General features: G+C 45.7%; 2 protein-coding genes across 6 annotated transcripts in view; both read left to right on the top strand.

The window, feature by feature from the left end:
- Positions 1–8,903: 8,903 nt before the first annotated feature.
- On the top strand, positions 8,904–21,024 carry gaa (alpha glucosidase). Of its 4 annotated transcripts, none has more exons than XM_042319233.1 (20): positions 8,908–9,050; positions 9,344–10,079; positions 10,325–10,476; positions 10,889–11,054; positions 11,165–11,261; positions 11,477–11,596; positions 14,845–14,963; positions 15,243–15,374; positions 15,626–15,736; positions 16,003–16,116; positions 16,288–16,372; positions 16,477–16,594; positions 16,753–16,886; positions 17,323–17,474; positions 17,867–18,015; positions 18,161–18,302; positions 18,815–18,913; positions 19,265–19,435; positions 19,911–20,063; positions 20,217–21,024. In XM_042319233.1, the coding sequence occupies exons 2-20, from the start codon at positions 9,429–9,431 to the stop codon at positions 20,280–20,282; spliced, it is 2,931 nt and encodes a 976-aa protein (XP_042175167.1). In that variant the 5' UTR covers positions 8,908–9,050; positions 9,344–9,428; the 3' UTR covers positions 20,283–21,024. The 4 variants fall into 4 exon arrangements, with proteins under 4 accessions (XP_042175168.1, XP_042175169.1, XP_042175167.1 ...); XM_024433834.2 differs by having other exon boundaries at positions 8,911–9,050; positions 19,271–19,435; XM_042319234.1 differs by lacking the exons at positions 19,911–20,063; positions 20,217–21,024 and having other exon boundaries at positions 8,904–9,050; positions 18,161–18,286; positions 19,271–19,412.
- A 701-nt stretch (positions 21,025–21,725) lies between these two features.
- The window catches only part of tbc1d16 (TBC1 domain family, member 16), a 28,191-nt gene continuing 25,553 nt past the window's right edge, over positions 21,726–24,363 (top strand). The window contains exon 1 of one of the 2 annotated variants that reach the window (XM_042319236.1): positions 21,726–22,087. The gene's annotated coding sequence lies outside the window, so the exon portion shown is untranslated. Of the gene's footprint in view, positions 22,088–23,163; positions 23,438–24,363 lie in introns of those variants that run through there. The other variant, XM_042319237.1, reaches the window with a different exon arrangement.

Genomic DNA, 24,363 nt, shown 5'->3' with positions numbered 1-24,363 from the left:
GTATTATTCATATCACCTCCCCGGTCTGATATCTTGACTTTCTCGATGCCACAAAATGTAAAGGTAGAAATGTCATGTTTTTGGTCATTAAAATGTACTGCAACTGGATAATCCCTGTCCTTTCTCCTGATTCAACTTTTATATTCTCTAATTCTCTGTTTGAGAGAGGTTTTACCTACATAACACAGCCCACACGGACATTTAATTATTTAGATAACATGGGTGGTGGCGCGTAATAATGTCATTTATTTGGAACCGTTTTCCTTTATGTGTGTGGCAGAAATATTCACACTTCATCATATTATTGCACCGTGAGCAACCCATGCAAGTATAGCTACCATTCGGAAGAGGGCGTAAAAGAGCCTGGCTCATTTTCTTTTTTGGCTGGCAGTTGACATGGGACAAATTTGCCGCGTAAATTGCGAACTCTCCAATATACAATAAGTGTTGGATTCTTAAATTCAGCTGGCAGAGCTGGGTCCGATGATAAAACACACCAGTGTTTCTTGGCAGTATCTCCCACGTTGCGCCAGTTCAGAGTATATGTGGTGGTGAACATTACAGTGTGTTCTTTACCTTTAGCGGGTCTTTTTCTGTAACAGTTCATCTTGTGTTTCCCCCAATGCCAAATCAAGAGCTTCATCCACACATTGTGGAGAGTAGCCTCTTAGAAACGTATTGCGCATCTCCGCTGCTAGATAGTCCTCTGGCATATACTGCGCAGTCTGAAAAACTAGCTTCTTGGAAGTCCTCTTTTTAACGGCCCAGGGTGGAACCTGTCGACCTGTAATATAGTATTTATGTCCGTTTTTTCTGTACAGTGTTGTAAACAGGGTTCCATTTGATTTCTAAGTCCACATATCAAGCTAATGAATGCGTTTAATGTCACATTCAATCGTGAGATTTGAGATTGGGGTCAATGTCATTGACTAATGCCATAAAGTCTGACAGCTCTTCTCCCGTTCCCCATATGCAAAAAAATGTCATCCATATATCGATACCACTTCAGGATTTTATTCCAAAAATGATTTTAATTTTCATTGTTAACTAAACTTTATCCAAAATGACCCACATGAAGGTTAGCATAGCTTGGAGCTAATGTGGAGCCCATCGATGTTCCATTAGTTTGGAGGTAGTATTCATCATCAAACCGGAAATATATGTCAAAACATATTCAGCCAGCTACCCTGCCTGGTCCTTCTGATCACTGCTAGTCTATTAGAATCTACCCTGGTCCTTCTGATCACTGCTAGTCTATTAGGGTCTACCCTGGTCCTTCTGATCACTGCTAGTCTATTAGAGTCGACCCTGGTCCTTCTGATCACTGCTAGTCTATTAGAGTCGACCCTGGTCCTTCTGATCACTGCTAGTCTAGTAGAGTCGACCCTGGTCCTTCTGATCACTGCTAGTCTATTAGAGTCTACCCTGGTCCTTCTGATCACTGCTTGTTCATTAGTCTATATACAGTGCATTCGGAAAGTATTCAGACCCCTTCCCTTTTTCGTCATTTTGTTACGTTACAGCCTTATTCTGAAAATTATTAAATAAAAAAGTTACTCATCAATCTACACACCATACCCCATAATGACAAAGCAAAAACTGCTTTTTTAGAAATGTTAGCAAACATATTACAAATAAGAAACAGAAATAACTTATTTACAGTGGGGCAAAAAAGTATTTAGTCAGCCACCAATTATGCAAGTTCTCCCACTTAAAAAGATGAGAGAGGCCTGTAATTTTCATCATAGGCACACTTCAACTATGACAGACAAATGAGAAAAAAAATCCAGAAAATCACATTGTAGGATTTTTTATGAATTTATTTGCAAATTATGGTGGAAAATAAGTATTTGGTCAATAACAAAAGTTTATCTCAATACTTTGTTATTTACCCTTTGTTGGCAATGACAGAGGTCAAACATTTTCTGTAAGTCTTCACAAGGTTTTCACACACTGTTGCTGGTATTTTGGCCTATTCCTCCATGCAGATCTCCTCTAGAGCAGTGATGTTTTGCGCCTGTTGCTGGGCAACACGGACTTTCAACTCCCTCCAAAGATTTTCTATGGGGTTGAGATCTGGAGACTGGCTAGGCCACTCCAGGACCTTGAAATGCTTCTTACGAAGCCACTCCTTCGTTGCCCGGGCGGTGTGTTTGGGATCATTGTCATGCTGAAAGACCCAGCCACGTTTCATCTTCAATGCCCTTGCTGATGGAAGGAGGTTTTCACTAAAATCTCACGATACATGGCCTCATTCATTCTTTCCTTTACACGGATCAGTCGTCCTGGTCCCTTTGCAGAAAAACAACCCCAAAGCATGATGTTTCCACCCCCATGCTTCACAGTAGGTATGGTGTTCTTTGGATGCAACTCGGCATTCTTTGTCCTCCAAACACGACGAGTTGAGTTTTTACCAAAACGTTCTATTTTGGTTTCATCTGACCATATGACATTCTCCCAATCTTCTTCTGGATCATCCAAATGCTCTCTAGCAAACTTCAGACTGGCCTGGACATGTACTGGCTTAAGCAGGGGGACACATCTGGCACTGCAGGATTTGAGTCCCTGGCGGCGTAGTGTGTTACTGATGGTAGGCTTTGTTACTTTGGTCCCAGCTCTCTGCAGGTCATTCACTAGGTCCCCCCGTGTGGTTCTGGGATTTTTGCTCACCATTCTTGTGATCATTTTGACCCCACGGGGTGAGCTCTTGCGTGGAGCCCCAGATCGAGGGAGATTATCAGTGGTCTTGTATGTCTTCCATTTCCTAATAATTGCTCCCACAGTTGATTTCTTCAAACCAAGCTGCTTACCTATTGCAGATTCAGTCTTCCCAGCCTGGTGCAGGTCTACAATTTTGTTTCTGGTGTCCTTTGACAGCTCTTTGGTCTTGGCCATAGTGGAGTTTGGAGTGTGACTGTTTGAGGTTGTGGACAGGTGTCTTTTATACTGATAACAAGTTCAAACAGGTGCCAATAATACAGGTAACGAGTGGAGAACAGAGGAGCCTTTTAAAGAAGAAGTTACAGGTCTGTGAGAGCCAGAAATCTTGCTTGTTTGTAGGTGACCAAATACTTATTTTCCACCATAATTTGCAAAGAAATTCATTAAAAATCCTACAATGTGATTTTCAGGATTTCGTTCTTCTCATTTTGTCTGTCATAGTTGAAATGTACCTATGATGAAAATTACAGGCCTCTCTCATCTTTTTAAGTGGGAGAACATGCACAATTGGTGGCTGACTAAATACTTTTTTGCCCCACTGTACATCCTGTTTCCATTGATCATCCTTGAGATGTTTCTACAACTTGGAGTCCACCTGTGCTAAATTAAGTTGATTGGACATGATTTGGAAAGGCACACATCTGTCTATATAAGGCCCCACAGTTGACAGTGCACATCAGAGCAAAAATCAAACCATAAGGTCGAAGAAATTGTCCGTAGAGCTCCAAGACAGGATTGTGTTGAGGCACAGATCTAGGGAAAGGTACTAAAAAATGTCCGCAGCATTGAAGGTCCCCAAGAACACAATGGCTTCCATCTTTCTTAAATGGAAGAAGTTTGGAACCATCAAGACTCTTCCTAGAGCTGGCCGCCCGGCCAAGCTGAGCAATCGGGGGAGAAGGCCTTTGGTCAGGGAGGTGACCAAGAACCCAATGGTCTAGTGGTTAGAGCATTGGGCCAATAACCGGAAGGTTGCTGGATCGAATCGACGAACTGCCAAGGTAAAATCTGTCGTTCTGCCCCTGAGCAAGGCAGTTAACCCACTGTTCCCAGGGTGCCGAAGACATGGATGTTGATTAAGGCAGCCTCCTCATACCTCTCTGATTCATAGGGGTTGGGTTAAATGTGGAAGACACATTTCAGTTGAATACCTTCAGTTGGACAACTGACTAGGTATCCCCCATTCCCTTTCACTCTGACAGAGCTCCAGAGTTTCTCTGTGGAGATGGGAGAACCTTCCAGAAAGACAACCATCTCTGCAGCACTCCACCAATCAGGCCTTTATGGTAGAGTGGCCAGATGGAAGCCACTCCTCAGTAAAAGGCACATGACAGCCTGCTTAGAGTTTTCCAAAAGGCACCTAAAGGACTCAGACCACGAGAAACAAGATTATCTGGTCTGATGAAACCAAGATTGAACTCTTTGGCCTGAATGCCAAGTGTCACGTCTGGAGGAAACCTGGCACCATCCCTATGGTGAAGCATGATAGTGGCAGCATTATGCTGTGGGATGTTTTTTAGCTGCAGGGACTGGGAGACTAGTTAGGATTGAGGGAACAATCAATTAATCAAAAATATTTATAAAGCCCTTCTTACATCAGCTGATGTCACAGAGTGCTGTACAGAAACCCAGCCAAAAACCCCAAACAGCAAGCAATGCAGGTGTAGAAGCACAGTGGCTAGGACAAACTCCCTAGAAAGGCCAGAACCTAGGAAGAAACCTAGAGAGGAACCAGGCTATGAGGGGTGGCCAGTCCTCTTCTGGCTGTGCCGGGTGGAGATTATAACAGAAAATGGCCAAGATGTTCAAATGTCAGTTGGCTTTTCAGGAGTAAATGTCAGTTGGCTTTTCATAGCCGATCATTCAGAGTATCTCTACTGCTCCTGCTGTCTCTAGAGAGTTGAAAACAGCAGGTCTGGGACAGGTAGCACATCTGGTGAACAGGTCAGGTGTCACGCCCTGGTCTAAGTATTTTGTGTTTTTCTTCATGTATTGGGTCAGGCCAGGGTGTGGCATGGGGTTTTTGTATTGTGGTGTGTTTTGTCTTGGGGTTTTGGTGTGTATATATTGGGATTGTAGCTAGTGGGGTGATCTAGCAAAGTCTATGGCTGTCTGGAGTGGTTCTCAATCAGAGGCAGGTGTTTATCGTTGTCTCTGATTGGGAACCATATTTAGGCAGCCATATTCTTTGAGTTTGTCGTGGGTGATTGTCCTTAGTGTCCTTGTTCCTGTCTATGTGTTAGGTTACACAAGTATAGGCTGTTTCGGTTTTCATTACGTTTATTGTTTTTGTAGTGTTTGTATTTAGATTCGTGTTACGTTTGTTTATTAAATTATGGATCGCAATCTACACGCTGCATTTTGGTCCGACTCTCCTTCACACCTAGAAAACCGTAACAGAATCACCCACCACCAACGGACCAAGCAGCGTGTCAACAGGCAGGAGCAGCCCAAAGAGGAGATGCGCTATAAGGATTTCTGGACATGGGAGGAAATCCTAAACGGAGAAGGACCCTGGGCTCAGCCTGGAGAATATCGCCGCCCCAAAGAAGAACTGGAGGCGGTGAAAGCGGAGAGGCGCCGGTATGAGGAGGCAGCACGGCGACTCGGAAGGAAGCCTGAGAATCAGCCCCAAAAATTTATTGGGGGGAGGGGCTCAGGGAGAGTGTGGCAGAGTCAGGAGTCAGACCTGAGCCAACTCTCCCTGTTTATCGTGAGGAGCCAAGGAGGAGACCAGAACCAGAGCCGGTGTTGGAGGTGAGCGAAACAGAGACTGTGAAGGAGTTAATGGGGAAATTGGAGGAGAGAGAAATGAGGGAGTTGCTGTGTTGGTGCTTTTTGCATGGAATTTGCCCGACGGAACGTGTCGGGGATTTGATGGCACCTGGGTTAGCGCTCCATACTCGTCCTGAGGTGCGTGTTAGTCGGCTGGTGAAGTTGGTGCCAGCCTCACGCACCAGGCCTCCTGTGCACATCCCTAGCCTTGCACGTCCTGTGCCAGCACTGCTCTCAAGATCTCGAGTACGCCTTCACGGTCTAGCCCATCCTGTGCCACCTCCACACTCCAGCCCTCCGGTAGCAGCTCCCCGCACCAGGCTTCCTGTGCGTGTTCTCGGTTCAGTACCACCAGTACCAGCACCACGCATCAGGCCTACAGTGCGCCTCGCCTCTCCAGCGCTGCCGGAGCCTTTCTCCTCTCCTGCGCTGCCGGAGTCTCCCGTCTGTTCAGCGCTGCCGGAGCCTTTCTCCTCTACAGCGCTGCTGGAGTCTCCCGCCTGTTCAGCGCAGCCAGAGCCTCTCTCCTCTCCTGCGCTGCCGGAGTCTCCCGCCTGTTCAGCGCAGCCAGAGCTGCCAGCCTGCATGGAGAAGCCAGAGCTGCCAGCCGGCACGGAGCAGCCAGAGCGTCAGTCTGCATAGAGCAGCCAGAGCTGTCAGACTGCATGGAGCAGCCAGAGCTGCCAGCCTGCATGGAGCAGCCAGAGCTGTCAGTCTGCATGGAGCAGCCAGAGCTGTCAGTCTGCAAGGAGCTGCCAGTCTGCACGGAGCTGTCAGTCTGCAAGGAGCTGTCAGTCTGCAAGGAGCTGTCAGTCTGCAAGGAGCTGCCAGTCTGCAAGGAGCTGCCAGTCTGCAAGGAGCTGCCAGTCTGCACGGAGCCGCCAGAGCTGCCAGTCTGTAAGAAGCCGCCAGAGCTGTCAGCCTACATGGAGCAGCCAGAGCCGCCAGTCAGCGTGGAGCAGCCAGAGCCGCCAGTCAGCATGGAGCAGCCAGATCTTTCAGTCTGCCAGGATCCGCCAGTCGGCCAGACTCTTCCAGATCTGCCAGTCAGCCAGACTCTTCCAGATCTGCCAGTCAACCAGACTCTTCCAGATCTGCCAGTCAACCAGACTCTTCCAGATCTGCCAGTCAACCAGACTCTTCCAGATTCGCCAGTCAGCCGGGATCTGCCAGAACTGCCAGTCGGCCAGGATCTGCCAGTCGGCCAGGATCTGCCAGTCGGCCAGGATTTGCCAGTCGGCCAGGATCCGCCAGTCGGCCAGGATCCGCCAGTCGGCCAGGATCCGCCAGTCAGCCAGGATCTGCCAGTCAGCCAGGATCTGCCAGTCAGCCAGGATCTGCTGAAACCACCAGCCAGCCAGGATCTGGTAGATCTATCTACCTGCCTGAGCTTCCTCTCACTCCTGAGCTTTCTCTCACTCCCGAGCTTTCTCTCACTCCCGAGCTTTCTCTCACTCCCGAGCTTTCTCTCACTCCCGAGCTTTCTCTCACTCCCGAGCTTCCCCTCAGTCCCGAGCTGCCTCAGTCCCGAGCTGTCCTTCAGTCTCGATCTGCTCCTCAGTCCAGTGGGTTTCTGGGTGAGGACTACTAGGCCATGGTCGGCGGCGAGGGTGGACTATCCAGGGACGCGAGGAGAGGGGACTAAGACATTGACTGAGTGGTTCCACGTCCCGCGCCGGAGCCGCCACCATGGACAGACGACCACCCGGCCCCTCCCTATTGTTTTGAGGTGCGTTCGGGAGTCCGCACCTTAGGGGGGGGGGTTCTGTCACGCCCTGGTCTAAGTATTTTGTGTTTTTCTTCATGTATTGGGTCAGGCCAGGGTGTGGCATGGGGTTTTTGTATTGTGGTGTGTTTTGTCTTGTGGTTTTGGTGTGTATATATTGGGATTGTAGCTAGTGGGGTGATCTAGCAAAGTCTATGGCTGTCTGGAGTGGTTCACAATCAGAGGCAGGTGTTTATCGTTGTCTCTGATTGGGAACCATATTTAGGCAGCCATATTCTTTGAGTTTGTTGGGTGATTGTCCTTAGTGTCCTTGTTCCTGCCTATGTGTTAGGTTACACAAGTATAGGCTGTTTCGGTTTTCATTACGTTTATTGTTTTTGTAGTGTTTGTATTTAGATTCGTGTTACGTTTGTTTATTAAATTATGGATCGCAATATACACGCTGCATTTTGGTCCGACTCTCCTTCACACCTAGAAAACCGTAACATCAGAGTTCCATAGCTGCAGGCAGAACAGTTGAAACTGGAGCAGCAGCACGGCCAGGTGGACTGGGGACAGCAACGAGTCATCACGCCAGATAGTTCTGAGGCATGGTCCTAGGTCTCAGGTCCTCCGAGAGAGAGAAAGAAAGAAAGAAAGAAAGAAAGAAGGAAAGAAGGAAAGAAGGAAAGAAGGAAAGAAAGAAAAAAAAAAAGAGAGAAAGAGTGAGAGAATTAGAGAGAACATACTTAAATTCACACAGGACACTGGATAAGACAAGAGAAATGCTCCAGATATAACAGACTGACCCTAGCCCCCCGACACATAAACTACTGCAGCATAAATACTGGATGCTGGAGATGAACGGAACAAAGGATACAGAGATCCTTGATGAAAACCTGCTCCAGAACGCTCAGGACCTCAGACTGGGGCAACGGTTCACCTTCCAACAGGACAACAACCCTGAGCACACAGCCAAGACAACGCAGGAATGGCTTCAGGACAAGTCTCTGAATGTCCTTGAGTGGCCCGGCCAGAACCCGGACTTTTACCCAATCGAACATCTCTGGAGAGACCTGAAAATAGCTGTGCAGCGACGCCCCCCATCCAACCTGACAGAGCTTTAGAGGATCTGCAGAGAATGGGAGAAACTCCCCAAATACCGGTGTGCCAAGCTTGCAGCGTCATACCCAAGAAGACTTGAGGCTGTGATCGCTGGCTAAGGGGCTTCAAACAAAGTACTGAGTAAAGGGTCTGAATACTTATGGAAATGTGATATTTAGTTTTTATTTGTAAAAATGTGGCTAAAAATAAAACAACCTGTTTTTGCTTTGTCACTATGGGGTATTATGTGTATATTGATGAGGGGGAAAAAACGATTTAATCAACTTTAGAATAAGGCTGTAACATAACAAAATGTGGAAAAGTCAACATGATGTCTGTACTGTAGCTACTAATTCATTATGAAGTGCTAATATGCGAGCCTGCTTCGTGAAATCTAATCACTCAAAACTAGTGGTTCACATGATGCCTCAATATCCTCAATATTCTCTAAGTCCCAGTAATTGGAAACGGGTTCACTTCACATTTATTACAATTAACACAGGAGCATAATGGATAATGTTTGTATTGGTAGTTATACAACACAAGACGTTTTGCATTAGATAGATGCACTCAAATAATCGAAGTATAGGTTACTTCCACTGTGTGGTAGCCCAATAGGCAGCGCCCAGTTTGTCCCTAGCGGCATGCCGTCGAAATTGCTCAGTCCAGTTCAACAACAACTTTCCATGTGCGAGGACCTACATGGACGCTTGTGGACCTCCACGCTTGTGTGGCCTGCCCTAGAGTAAGTCTTGGGGAAAATGCATACTTTTCATCTCCTAATTTTCACCCGCTTTATAATATCCCTTGCTAACATTTAGCTATGTATGCACTAGGCATACAAATCTAGCTACAGTTTGTTCTAGCTTGCTTGCACACTTCCTTGTTAATATGTGTAGACTGTGTAACGTTACGTCTGTCAGCTGACAAATAACATCTATAGTAAGTGGTAGGTCCACAATTTGTTGTAGTAAGTCCATAGTTGCCAATTTCATATCATTTCACGGCGACCGTTTCATATCATTTTCCTTTTTTCAGACTTCTACACTGACATACGGGCTTGTAAGCATTTGGAGACCGTTTTTCCCTAACAACTCCCAGATGTCCCAACTCGACACAGGACATGAGTTTGTCTAGTTGTCTGTCTGTCCTGTCTCTCTCAGCCCTGCTCACCCTGGCCTTGATAACTTGTTTACACCTTAGCTACCTGTCTGACCAAAAGTTGTCACTGATAAAGTTAACTAGCAAACAACAACCAGATGAGACACCAATACACCTATCAGTAAGACCTGGTTTAGAGGAAGATCCAGCAACAAAACAGGCCGGTGAGAGGGAGATAGTGAACCTCCAGAGGGGTAGCTCCCATCCAGCCCCCAGCCACAGATTGCTGTGGGAAGGCTCCCATCCAGCCCCCAGCCACAGATTGCTGTGGGAATTCCCCCATCCAGCCATCTCCAGTGGTCCCAGAGAGGCAGAGTGTAGTAGGGTGACCCTGGAGAGCCGCTTTGACTGCGCCCGGGACCGAGTTCTGAGCCAGACAGAGTGTCAGGGGAGAGGGTGCTGCTATGCCCCCCTACCTCAAGGCCTCTCTGGAGGACCCCCCTGGTGCTTCTACCCCCCGTCATACAGCGGCTACAAGATGGGGCCCCTCACCCCCACTTCCAGGGGCCAGGCTGCCACCCTTACGAGGCCCACTCCCTCCTACCTACCCCGGGATATCTCTAAGCTCCGGTTGGAGATCCTGGATGAGACAGAAGGCCGACTGCACCTCACGGTGAGTCTCTGTGGCTGAAAACCACTCGTATATTTACTGCAGAGATACAGGGTTTGGTTGCCATTGTCTTTCTCTATAACATTGCTTTTAAAAGTGTTGCCTCTGAAAAGGGCGTACAGTATTTGCTAAATGTTTTCTCTTTACTTTTTCATGACTTTTATTATAACCAATCGCTCATCACGAGAATCATTCTCCTCAGACCACATTATTGTTTAAGAATCATAACACGTTTCTTCTCCTGACAGTTGAAGGATCCGTCGTCCCGGCGATATGAAGTTCCTTTATCCACTGCCCAGTCCAGGGGTAACACTGACACCCAGGACCACCAATATGTCACTGAGTTTCAACCCGACCCTTTTGGGTTCATAGTGCGCCGAAAATCCAACGGCCGTGTCCTGTGAGTATTCATTGTCAGTTGTTCTTTATGTCTAATATGTCTGGCACTGGTTCATTGATCAGATCTTATAAACCTGACATAAAACTGTTGTAACCATGTCATAGGACTAACACATAAGATCAGTTAGGATTTATAGATCCCAAAGGGTAAATTGGCTTGCAGATACTACTGCACTGTTGGAGCTAGAAACACAAGCATTTTGCTACACCCGCAATAACTCCTGCTATATATGTGTATGTGACCAATACAATTTCATTTGATTTATATCGCTGTGTTTCTACTTGTAGCAGTCATAAGCATGACATAAGGTGCCCCTGTCCCTACTTATAGTTGCCATAAGCATGACTTAAGATGCTCTCTGTCCTGACTTACAACGGTCATAATCATGACACCTCTGTCTTCTGTCTGTCAGTGTGAACACCACAGTGGCCCCGCTGCTGTATGCTGACCAGTACCTGCAGCTGTCCACCTCCCTGGCCTCCTCACTGGTGTCTGGGCTGGGGGAACACTACACCCCCCTCAGCTTGGACCTTAATTGGACCTCCCTTACCCTTTGGAACAGGGACATGGCGCCCCACGTGAGTCTGATGTCATTATCATTATCGTCATCATTATCATTAATTTGTTTCCTTTTTAAATCATGGTCAGGAGTGGTAAGTCAGATGTGTCTTCTTTGTCCACCATGCAGGGCGATGCCAACCTTTATGGCTCCCATCCGTTCTACATGGTGCAGGAGGGGGATGGACAGGCTCACGGGGTCTTCCTGCTCAACAGTAATGCCATGGGTAAGAAAGCATGTTGCTCCATGTACCATATCCTTAAGCAGAAATGTTTTGTTCTAATAGGAAAGCTTTGGTTTGAGCTAGTAGAGTTTGTAATGTATCATGCTACTTAGCAGATCTGGACAGAATTTTGTTGTGTTCGGATGGCACAGTACTTCAACTGTATCAAGATACAGATTTACATGATGGAGCTGAGTTTGACCTCATTCTCTCTGTAGAGGTGGTGCTGCAGCCTAGCCCTGCTCTGACCTGGGTGACTGTGGGAGGAATCCTGGACCTGTACATCTTCCTGGGCCCTGACCCTCAGAGTGTTGTCAGACAGTACCTACAGGTTATAGGTATGGCTATATATGACCTTTAGCTGTAACTTCCTGTTACTGAATATCCTTTTCTTGTCTCATATCCCAATGTTGCTATGGTGGGTCGGGCCATTGGTGGGTCACAACTAATTCCTTTGGGTAATAGTTAGGGAAAAGATAGTGGCTGTCTGTGTCCCAATGTCCTAGTAGTCTAAACTTGCTGCCTCATCTCCTTTCCTTCATCTCCTTTCACTTATGTGAAAGAACTAGACTGGTGAAAGCAAATACATTTTCCACCATTAGGCACCATCCACCATATAGGTATTATCCACCATATAGGCACCATCCACCATATAGGTATTATCCACCATATAGGCACCGTCCACCATATAGGCACCATCCACCTATAGGTATTATCCACCATATAGGCACCATCCACCATATAGGTATTATCCACCATATAGGCACCATCCACCATATAGGCACCATCCATCATAAAGGTATTATCCACCATAAGGCACCATCCACCACATAGGTAGGCACCACCATCCACCACCATATAGGCACCATCCACCATATAGGCACCATCCACCATATAGGCACCATCCACCATATAGGTATTATCCACCATATAGGCACCATCCACCATATAGGCACCATCCACCATATAGGTATTATCCACCATATAGGCACCATCCACCATATAGGTCTTATCCACCATATAGGTATTATCCACCATATAGGCACCATCCACCATATAGGTATTATCCACCATATAGGCACCGTCCACCATATAGGCACCATCCACCTATAGGTATTATCCACCATATAGGCACCATCCACCATATAGGCACCATCCATCATAAAGGTATTATCCACCATATAGGCACCATCCACCATATAGGTATTATCCACCATATAGGCACCACCCACCATGCTGGCACCACCCACCATATAGGCACCATCCACCATATAGGTATTATCCACCATATAGGCACCTTCCACCATATAGGCACCACCCACCATATAGGTATTATCCACCATATAGGCACCATCCACCATATAGGTCTTATCCACCATAATATGGTGTGGCTTGTTTGGTGTCTGCTGTGAAGTAATACCACAACAAGTCAACTACTTGATTGAAAGCATGTCATCCAGCAAAGGCAGCAGCGCGGTCATCAACTACATGCACCATTTCTTCAACTACATGCACCATTTCTTCAACTACATGCACCATTTCTTCAACTACATGCACCATTTCTTCACCAACTACGGAGTGTGGACCTGAATTGTGAAAACTGCAGTGGCCGAAACAAGAACAAATTTGTGTTCTGGTAGTGTGCCTGGTGGACCATACACAAGCTCCACCACACTCTGGACCTTCACTTCCTGATCACAGGCCACACCAAGTTTGCCCACGACTGGTGCTTCAACCTCATCAAACAGCGCTTCAGGAAGACCAGAGTGAACATTTGTCTGAGATTGCTGGTGTTGTGAAGGACAGCACTGTGACAGGAGTCAACATACCACAGCTGGTTGGACTGGAGGATGGTACGGTGCTGGTGGAAAGCTATGGCTGGTAACAACACCTGACTCCGTACTTCAGGTCGCTGCCACAGTTCAAGCGGTACCAGCACTTCAGGTGAATATCATTTTCATTGCATTGTATGAGGTTATTCTTCTTATCTAAACTTGGGAGGTGAATTGATGTCTTCTATATTTTTTGGGTTATTTCCTGTTTTACAGCTTCAATGCTCTGGAGTCTGGTGTTGTTGTCGCCAAGGAGCATTCAGATTCTGCTGCTGCGCAATGCTGACATCCTTCTTCCCATGGATGGTCTGCCTGTACAAGCACCACCTGGACACAGCTAGACAAACATATGTTTTTGAGAAGATCAGGGATTTTTGTTGACGAAGAGGCTATGGACATCACATGCCCTGCACCAAAGTCAAGGGCAGGACAGAAACAGGCTCTCCAAATAAATATAGATTCCCTTGTTCATGTGTGGTTCAGACAGACCATCAGCACTATCAGTGCCTCTATTCAAATGACTCTCTCCTGCTACTATTATAATTTATTTATCCTGCTGCTCAGCCACTTTACCCCTGGTTGTATGTGTATAACTTCCTCATCTATCACTGATATTGTTATTGATATTGTTCTTGTACATACTGTATATTATATTTATTTTGACACTTTCTGATATTGCTACTATGCAGGTAACCATTTGGCTGTGCCGTTTACACCTTCTATAGAGACCCATTCACTTGGCAAAATGTGGCTAGGGTTATAGCATTTCTTTCACATGACCCATCAATTAAGTGTGTCTGGGTAGGAGTCAAAACAATATTTTAAAATATTTTTTTTCTGGACACTTTCTGTTTACCTGGAACTTTTCATTATTGTAGACTACTACTTTTACCACTTTAAATCTGAATCTTTCCTTAAAGAGATGGGTGGGGCTAAGGCTTAAGAGGGTGTGAACAATGCTGAATGGGTGTAAACAAAGAGCTCTCCAGTAGGTACCAAATGTTAGGTATCATAGCTCCAGTAGGTACCAAATGATAGGTATCATAGCTCCAGTAGGTACCAAATCATAGGTATCATAGCTCCAGTAGGTACCAAATCATAGGTATCATAGCTCCAGTAGGTACCAAATCATAGGTATCATAGCTCCAGTAGGTACCAAATCATAGGTATCATAGCTCCAGTAGGTACCAAATCATAGGTATCATAGCTCCAGTAGGTAACAAATCATAGGTATCATAGCTCCAGGAGGTACCAAATCATAGGTATCATAGCTCCAGTAGGTACCAAATCATAGGTATCATAGCTCCAGTAGGTATCATAGCTCCAGTAGGTACCAAATCATAGGTATCATAGCTCCAGTAGGTACCAAATCATAGGTATCATAGCTCCAGCAGGTACCAAATCATAGGTATCATAGCTCCAGCAGGTACCAAATCATAGGTATCAATAGCTCCAGGAGGTACCAAATCATAGGTATCATAGCTCCAGTAGGTACCAAAATATTCAAAGGCCATTTTCTCAAAAGTGAGTTCACAAGTTTATGAACTTTCAAAGCAGAATGTCTTTCCCATTGTTCCTCAAACATGCAGTGTATGATCTACCATAGCTGTGAGTCTCTACTTTTATCCAATGTAAAAATACATTTAAAAAAATTCAAATTTTGCTACGTAAGTCCAATTTGAGCAGGTTGGTTTGCTCTCACCTTTTGTGAATCTTCCGTCATAGCTAATGTTTACCCCGTCTGCCTCCCCCAGGGTACCCTATGATGCCTCCTTATTGGTCACTGGGGTTCCACCTGTGTCGCTGGGGTTACCGGTCCACTAACGCAACCCGAGAGGTGGTGCGACGCATGCACAACGCCAACTTCCCCCTGGTAAAGATGCTGGAGAAAAAAATTATATTGTACTACATTATCACTTGGGTTGACAACTATTGAGTAATGCTAACGTTGAATGAGCATCAACATTGGATTAGCAGATTAGCATGGAGAAAACTCATTATAGTATTATCATGCTACAATGGGTTTTCTCCATGCTAATGCTAATTGGATGTTTGCGTTCTCAAGTACAGTATTATCATTCCACTGAGGGTTCACAACTCATGGAAAACACTCACTGCATTCTTTAGTTCAACTGCTTTTGTTTTTGGTCAGGACGTGCAGTGGAATGACCTGGATTACGCAGACAAGCGGCGGGTGTTCACCTTTGACCCCCAGCGCTTTGTGGACCTGCCAGACATGGTGAAGGAGTTCCATCAGAAGGGCATGAAGTACATTCTCATCCTGGTAAGAGAGAGGCCTCAACCCTCACAACATGTGGGACACATAGGCACACTAATAACTCATATTAGCTTGAAATAGTGGTTCAATGTCATTTTTGATTCTAAATTACAGTCTGCGTTGTGATTAAATTGTTAAAAGTGCAGTATTGGAAGGTACAAGTCAAGGAAACTTTCCTTCTCAATCCACAAGATGGCAGCAAAAGCATTACTGTCATTTATTTTAGAGGCATCTTTCCTGTTTGTTCTCTTTCCCAGGACCCTGGGATCAGCAGCACCAGCCCCCCTGGTACTTACCCACCCTTTGATGAGGGTCAGCGGAGAGGGGTCTTCATCAGGAACTCTACAGGACAGACACTCATAGGGAAGGTCAGACCTAAAACGCTCACTTCTCTATCTGGAGACCCACTGTAAACTGGGCTACATATACTGTGAATAGTTTGGAAAGAACATATTTTTTATCTGCTTGATAACATTGTGTATGTCCATTGTGTATTCAAGTAATGTGTCCTCTGAAAAGCCAAGGTTACACTAAACAAAACCCCCTCTTGAAGGTGTGTGTGTGTGTGCAGGTGTGTGTGTTGTGTGGAAAGGTATGCATGTTCGGTTCCTCACTCGTCTTCCTCTGTGTCCAGGTGTGGCCTGGTCCGACAGCTTTCCCTGACTTCACCAACCCAGAGACACAGAGCTGGTGGGAGGACTGCATTCGGGAGTTCCACTCCAGAGTCCCACTAGATGGCCTGTGGCTTGTGAGTGTGTCTCAGATAGAATGTCTTGTAGAGGGCTGAAATCATCCCCTATTCTATTGTATTGTATTCTATATTCTATTGTATATTTGCACTAACAAGCTTGCATCATCCAGGCTGTGTCAATGCTACTCAGCATCCAGCATACTCTTTCTCTTGTCCCTCTGTTCTCAGGATATGAATGAACCAGCCAGTTTTGTGCAGGGCTCTGTGGAGGGGTGTCCTGACAGTGATTTGGATAGCCCCCCCTACAGTCCACGTGAGTGTGCTGCAGCTGAGTAGTTTCCTGTCTATTTAAAATCTATAGAGGAATTTAGTGAATTCATTCATTCATTTCCATTCTGTCTCCATACTCTCATACAGCGGTGATTGGAGGACAGCTGAACACTGGTACACTCTGCATGTCAGCTCAGCAGAACCTGTCCACTCACTACAACCTGCATAACCTCTATGGGCTGACGGAGGCTAGCGCCACCCACAGGTCAGACACAGCACCACAGGGATCAGTGCGTACTTATCCTGAGACTGTTGGCACTTTTACTTCTGCTTGTTTGAATGAAGCTGATTTTATTTATCTTGTCTACATTACATATTTGTAACTGTAGTTGGAAGATCAGTTATAGCCTTTGACCCTCTCAGTGCCCTGGTGAAGGTCCGGGGGTCGCGACCCTTCGTGCTGTCCCGCTCCTCCTTCCCTGGCATTGGCCGTTTCTCCGGAGTCTGGACGGGAGACGTGAGGAGCGACTGGGAGCAGCTCAGATACTCCATCCCTGGTGAGGGGAAAGACATCCCCAACATTCTCATCTCCGTTCCAAGCCATTCCTATTCTCAACAAGATTCCCAAAGCCATTCACAAGCCCTGTGTGTTTTAGCCATCAGAGTACTAATGGTACCGATGCACCATCCAGACAGTACATGTTGCAGTGTGCTCTTACTCAGCAGTTTGTCTCTATTGTCTTTAGTTGTAAGAGTGCCTAGACAGAGTTAGTCTTTTCAGTGGTAGTTATCCATGGATTTGAATGAGGGGTTTGAATAGAAAAATGCCCAGACTTGTAATGGAACCACCTACTATTTATTTGATACTATGTAGCTAGCAATTACAGAGAGATGCCTCTGACTGCCTGACATCAAAGTTAAATAATGAATACAGTAGTAATGAATAAAGGGAATTAATATGTTCGATATCCATCTGTCCCTCCACCCCCCCAGCGGTGCTGCTGTTTGGCCTGTTCGGGGTGCCCCTGGTGGGGGCGGATGTGTGTGGGTTCGGGGGGGACACCACAGAGGAGCTGTGTGTACGCTGGACCCAGCTTGGAGCCTTCTACCCCTTCATGAGGAACCACAACGACAAGCCCAATGCTGTGGGTGTGTGTGGGTGTGGGGGTGTGTGTGGGTGGGTGGGTGGATTTATGGTCTTTACAGTTAACTCGGTTGGATAGGAATTTACCACAATCTTTTCCTGACCTGCTAATATCTTTTCACTGTCTCTATGTAACCAAGTTACAATGTTTTCCTATTTACCATGGTGGCTGACCTGCTAGTATCTTTTCACTGTGTCTATGTAACCAAGTTACAATGTTTTCCTATTTACCATGGTGGCTGACCTGCTAGTGTCTTTTCACTGTCTCTATGTAACCAAGTTACAATGTTTTCCTATTTACCATGGTGGCTGACCTGTCTTTTCACTGTGTCTATGTAACAGTCCATCAGTCCCATGTATTATGAATTGAGGTAACTCTAGCTCTGTGTGTAGCCCCAGGAGCCCTATGTGTTTGGTCAGGAGGCCCAGACAGCCATGCGTAGCGCGGTGATGTTACGTTACTCTCTCCTGCCGTTCCTCTACACACTCTTCTACCACGCACACACCTCCGCAGACACTGTGGCCACGCCTCTCTTCCTCCAGTACGTCCCTCTACTCCTCTTCTTCAGTTGCCATTGTCCAATCTTCCCTTCTCTCTCTCTTCAACATTTGGATACTATTGTAACACATCTTATTTACTGTGTTGATACTGTTCTCTGGCCCTCCCTCTCTGTCCATCTCTCCCAGGTTCCCCTCGGACCCTAACTGCCAGACCATAGACAGACAGTTCCTGTGGGGGAGTTCTCTGCTCGTCAGCCCAGTGTTAGAGCAGGGGGCAGTGGAGCTGGCTGCCTACCTCCCCCCGGGGACTTGGTACAGTCTGCACAATGTAAACAGCTCCTAGATTCAATACAGTTATACACTGAGCGTACAAAACATTATGAACACCTTCCTAATATTGAGTTGGAGCCCCCCCCCCTGAATGGCACACATTACACAATCCATGTCTCAATTGTCTCAAGGTTTAAAAATCCTTATTTCACTTCTCCTCCCCTTCATCTACACTGATTGAAGTGGATTTAACAAGTGACATCAAGAGATCACCTGGATCAGTCCATGGCATGGAAAGAGCAGGTGATCCTAATGTTTTGTACACTCAGTGTATTTCTATAGGCCTTTCATAATGTCACTGCAATTAGTTCGCAACTGATTAAAGGGATTCCTAGGAGACCAAGACCATATTTTCTGTCGTCACACAGATTGATAAAAATTCATCTGTGTGAGCCTTTCTTAGGGTCTTGTAGGCTTACTTTAGGACCAGGCAAAGATGTGTAATATGGGTGTACTGTGTATACTAGAACCATATTTCAGTGGTCACCTCTTTCATCCCTTCCTCACTAGGGCCAGCCGTTCTACAGTAAGGGTCAGTACCTGCTCCTCCCAGCCCCTCTGGACACCATCAATGTCCATGTGAGAGAGGGACACATCATCCCACAGCAGGTGTGTGTTCTCTGTACACAATAGAATTTGGTTGTCTGTTGTTTCATTGTGCGACAAAGCTTCATCTTAGGCCCATATTGTGGGTGTTACATACTGATGGTGGAGGAGATGAATGAGCTGCCAAACTCTTATATCATGAAATCAATGAAAGTTATTTGTCATAGAACAAGAGACCCAAAATTCCTTTGTGAAACTATGTGATAAAACCTCAAATGAAATACTCTCTGTGTACTAATCTGACAATGTTGTTTTGAAGCTTGTATGAGTTTGTGTAAAACCTGTTGCCTGTCTTAATCAGTAATTATATTATATATTTCAATGACAAATCCCCTCAAACCCCCTCTAACTGAGATACAGGAGCCAGGCCTGACTACCTCAGCTTCTCGCAGTAACCCTTTCCTCCTGACGGTGGCGCTGTCTGCTGGGGGCTGGGCCTGGGGTGACCTGTTCTGGGACGACGGGGACAGTCTGGACACCTTCCAGAGAGGAGACTACTCCTATGTTATCTTCATCGCTGGACAGGTAGGAGATGTAGAGGTCACATAGGGTCCTGAGTTTTTCCTGATCACATGACCTGACCAAGGAAAACTCTGGGCCCAAGTTATAGCCCACTTCAAGGCTATCCCTGATGCAGTGAAGAAAAGGAAGTAAGCTTTATGTCACATCTTTTTGAGTGCGGACCATCAAACCTTTTGTCTGTCCTACTTCAAGGTATTTCATGACATCTGGGTAGGAAAAACGTAGGGCCCTAATTGGACTTTAAAGAGGATGGAGATCAGAGAATTATCTAGGGTGATTTGGATGTTTCTGCAGTACAGTATGTTTCTAGCAATGCTCTCAAGATTGAGATCCAGGTCCAATCCAATCAAGATAGAAGACACAATCTTTCCCTGCCATCCTGTGAACAGTAGACCTAACTGTTAATGTCTAATGTATACTGGTACTATACATGTGTGTGTTTGCCAGTGGGGATCAATAAGGTTTTCATTTGATCCAGTCCCAGGTGATGAGTGACCCCCTGAGTCAGAACGGGGCGCTGGACGGGCTGGTGCTGGGAGGGCTGCGAGTGTTCGGGGTGCCTTCCCCACCCCGCTATGTATGGGCCAATGGAAAGAAAGTGTGGGATTTCTCTTATCAGACTGACACCAAGGTGAGCTGTAGCTGTCTGAGTTACCTCTATAGAGTTCAGAATTAAGAAATAGTAGAACGAACAGTCTAATTCTGCTTGCCTACATGTCTATTCTATTCTACAGTATAATATGATATATTGTTTATAATCCTTTCTTTCTGTGTCTGTCTGTAGGTTCTGACGGTGACCAGCCTGGCCCTGCCCATGTCAGAGGTGTTTGAAGTCCTGTGGACCTTGTGACCCTTATGAACTGTATGACTCAGTGGACTCTGACCCAGTAGATAGCCTCTCAGGTGGTTCTGGAACTCCTGACCTAGCACATCTCTGACAAAAACCTCCACCCAACGTTTCCCCTCAATCACTGCTACCCTGGATAAGACATTGCTCTAATAGACTCCTGGGTTTCTGAATGGACAGACTACACTGAAGAATTTTTGGAAATCATGTTTTTATATTCAACTATATTTTCAATAAAATTATGTGAACTGTATGGGTTAAAGCTCTATCAGATATCTCTCCATTTCCTTGTTGTTGCAGATGAGTGATTACATGACATTGTCTCAGGTGAGATGCTGAGACAGTGGTGTGAAATTGAGAATTGTGGTCATTCTAGAACACTAGGCCGAAATGTATTGTTGTTTTACTATTTTAATTTGTCTGTAAGAATATATAAATATATTTTTTAAATATTTCTAACCTTTTATTTAATTTGTTAAGCACTTTTGAAATGCATCACCTGTAAGAAATGTTCTCTATAAATAACATTTGATAAATTGATAAAGCTTGTGCTGAGGAGGACAGCAGTGGCTCTACACAATTATTTGTATTAATTGAACATCTAAAATTGACCAGAATATGGCCATTCTGTACTCTTCTAGTATGATGGTAGGCTGTGTGTTAAGTCTCATCAAATTACTTCCAGTGATATTGCCACATTGTTACCATTAAAGGCAATTGATAGCTCTGGGTTTGTTTCTCCTAAGCTAAACATTGTTTCTCGTGTTCTCCTATTAGTGAGCTGTCACCACTCAGTGTTTGAATGTGCAGTCAATTATCTCTTTCTTAATCTACTTCATAGTCCCGAGGGTGGTCTAAGGCACTGCTTCTCAATGCTAGAGGCATCACTACGGACCATGGTTCGATTCCAGGCTGTATCACTTCCGGACATGATTGGGAGTCCCATAGGGCAAGGCACAATTAGCCCAGCGTCGTCCGGGTTTGGCTGGGGTAGGCCGTCATTGTAAATTAGAATTTGTTCTTAACTGACTTGCCTAGTTAAATAAAAATAGTCTTCCCATCTGGAACATCTTCCTTATAACTCAGTGCAGTTAAGCTCAATACAGTTACATATTGTAAACTATTCTGAATTGTACAAACTATCATACCTGTAATATGGTTATGTTAGCTTATGTTTTAAATTATTTTTTGTTATTGTTTAAAACATTGCCCTCGAAATACCTTGTTTTGAAATAGTCATTTTGAAATGTGCTGTTTATTGTTTAAATGATTGCTTATTGTCCTTGCTGCTAGTGGTTTACCTGCCATATATAAGAGTTCCAGCGGGACATCTGAGATCCGCGTCATGATGCTCCGACTCCAGCTCCACTGGTCCTGATAATGCTCATGTGAGTTCGGGATCAGCCAACTGCAGTGAAGCTTTCGGCATTGACCTCTAAAACGTCATACTATGATAAAAGGTTAGCCTTACTTAGATATATCATTGTGGTGTGTTGAAGATCATTTGCTTTTGCTAATAAGACAAACATACTTCCAAATGTAAGGCGATCCTAATAGTTGACTGGTCCGTGCATTCACAGAAGCAGCCTTTATCCAGTCTGCCATCCCGGAAGCAGAGGAATTTGGGGGTTGGGTTAGAGAAACATAGCAGCTCCGCGTGCGGTAGAGAAAGACCGCACGGATACAAACACTCACACCGCGTAACAAAATACCGAAGACGTGACCTCAAACTACACGGATACAACCACCATAAACATCGCTCCGGAATGGATAAGCGGCAAAGACAGTAGTCTCGGGTGGGACAGAGGGTGAGAAAGCAAGACCGCATCGCCTGTGTTTTTGAGTGTGCATTTATTTATTAAGTCCTCTGCTCGCACAGGTGTACACCGATGACCGAGAAAGAATCAAACGACCTCGTTTATTATGATAAGGTTATGCTGTTTGTAGCCTACACGACCCCCTTATTTCCTAGGCTAGGCTATTCCTTTGGCGAACTATGCGGGTTGGTCGGGATGTGCACTGCATGTGATGGGGAGAAATTTGAGGACATAGGCCAGCCAACTAGACTAAAATATGTATTCGTGATGGTAGGCTTAACTACAGATAAAATCCCTGCCCGGCAAACCGATAGCAATGTCGGAGAGGCAGGAGAAGGACCGGGCCCGTGAAAAATAATGGTGCGGCAGCGAGAATCCCGCTGCTCCATCCTCCTGTCAAATGGATGTTGCCTGTCATTGGTACAATGTGTCAATAGTTGATGTAGGCTCGTCATCACGGACGGGACGCCACTCTTGAGGATACTCCTCCGTTACTATGTCGCGTAGGCTATTGTACAGCTAAAATTTCCATATGGCTATCTCATTGACTTCATATCTATCAGTTTATAGCTATAACAGGATCAAATTATAGGCCTATGCTTTGTGAATGATTTGGAAAGGTGAGCTAACCCAACAATTTTCAGCTCCCATTTGAGTTGTCTCACCTAGGCTACTTCCATTCAAGCTCTACTTTACTAGGTCTAATGTAAACAGAATACTTATTGCTCTGTCTGTGTCTGATACATAGTCTATTGACTCTTTGCTCATGGAAGTGAGTCAGCCTGAGGGATTGCAACTCACTGAGAGTCCATGTGGTTATTTAAAGTCCCTTAGCTGCCCCTCAGGCAGTGGTTTGGTGTCACGATCCAGATGAACAGGAGAGGCAGTTAATTATGGAAGCCTCCTCTATTCAAATGTCAGCAGCCTGACAGGTTTGTTAGTGTGGCCCGGAGGTGAACTTGGACCCACTGATCTGAGGCACTGGAATCCTCTGCGTTTATAGTCATTGAGGCTGGCAGGACACAGTGGGATACTGTACTGATACACTCGCTCTGTAATCTCGTTGGGGAACGTTTAGTTGTCTCAGAAAATCCTTAGGACCGTTTTGTTTGAAGTTTTTCTGAACAAAACAACTCCATACAGCAAGGCAGAAGGAGATGCATACTAAATTAGATTAATGGCTACAGAAAACATGATGACCGAATGCAGACTTCACACTCACAGGAGAATAACACGTTCTTTGGAAAGCTGTCTCCAGTGTTGGAATGCTACAGTAGGACCAGTGTGAGGTGACCGAGGCTAAAGTGGAGGAGACAAGGCAATGTGTGAACACACACTGAGGTGATGACAGCATGGAAGAAGGAGAGAGCATTGTGCTATATCAGTCAGGCTCCCTGCTTAGTCATATGCTGAATATGGAATCATATCACAATCTGACCTCTTCTCGCCCTGCTGCTATCATACTGACCAGAATAACCTCAGGCTATGGATACACACAGAGAACTGGTTATAGCTGTTGTTTTACCACCAAATAACCTCTAACTTCCCTGTTTTGGTGGAGATCTCCACTGTCTATCAACTGGTTAGGGGTAGCTGTTGTCTGGGGCGATCAGAAGGAGAAAAATGGACTATGAAATGTAGCTTTAATCTGCTGAGGTATGGATGGAAGGTCCAGGGGGGTATAGTTGACACTGAACACCTGGTATAGTGAGTTCAGCCTGGTTTACTACTGCTCATTTGCAAGTGAATTCAATGGATTGGCTTTGTTCTGTCAGCAGTTACCATGCAAATGTTCATGTGAGCAGCTCAGCGCTATGGTCAGAGTGGTTTTAGGATGGTTGTAGTTCTGAAGAATAGTGTGGACATGCAGTGTTCTAAGAGAGAAACTTAATCATTGTAAAGTGTTACCCAGCCAAATGAGTACCTCACTCACTCTCCCTAGCCTGGTACCCGGTCTGTTTGTGCTGTCCTGCCAACTCCTATGATCATTGTCAGTCCAAAGACCATAGCAGTTGGCAAGACGGCACAAACATATCTGGGACCAGGCTACAGTACATACTCACTGGCCTTGCCCGGATTCCGGGGTAGAAGACTTCCTGTCCGAGTCCTGATAAGCCAGTAGGGTGAAGTTACCCCTAGATGCTGATCTTGTGTCAGTTTTGCATTTCCCCCACAAATTGTTAGAATTGGGAGAGGGGAAGCTGATCCTAGATCTTTACCGAGGGGAAACTTCACCCTGAAGCCCTGTTAACAGGAAGTTGTGCGGC

The sequence above is a fragment of the Oncorhynchus tshawytscha genome, unplaced genomic scaffold (assembly GCF_018296145.1).
Source record: "Oncorhynchus tshawytscha isolate Ot180627B unplaced genomic scaffold, Otsh_v2.0 Un_scaffold_1341_pilon_pilon, whole genome shotgun sequence".
In the NCBI taxonomy this organism is placed as follows: Eukaryota; Metazoa; Chordata; class Actinopteri; order Salmoniformes; family Salmonidae; genus Oncorhynchus; species Oncorhynchus tshawytscha.
Note: the sequence above shows the minus strand (reverse complement) of the source record. Positions and strands in the feature narration are given on the sequence as shown.

Coding starts and splice junctions, on each gene's coding strand:
- gaa (XM_042319233.1), top strand. CDS start 9,429: ATGAGTTTGTCTAGTTGTCTGTCTGTCCTGTCTCTCTCAGCCCTGCTC. Junction 11,055..11,164: donor ACAGGGACATGGCGCCCCAC/GTGAGTCTGATG, acceptor TCCACCATGCAG/GGCGATGCCAACCTTTATGG. Junction 16,117..16,287: donor CACTAGATGGCCTGTGGCTT/GTGAGTGTGTCT, acceptor CTCTGTTCTCAG/GATATGAATGAACCAGCCAG.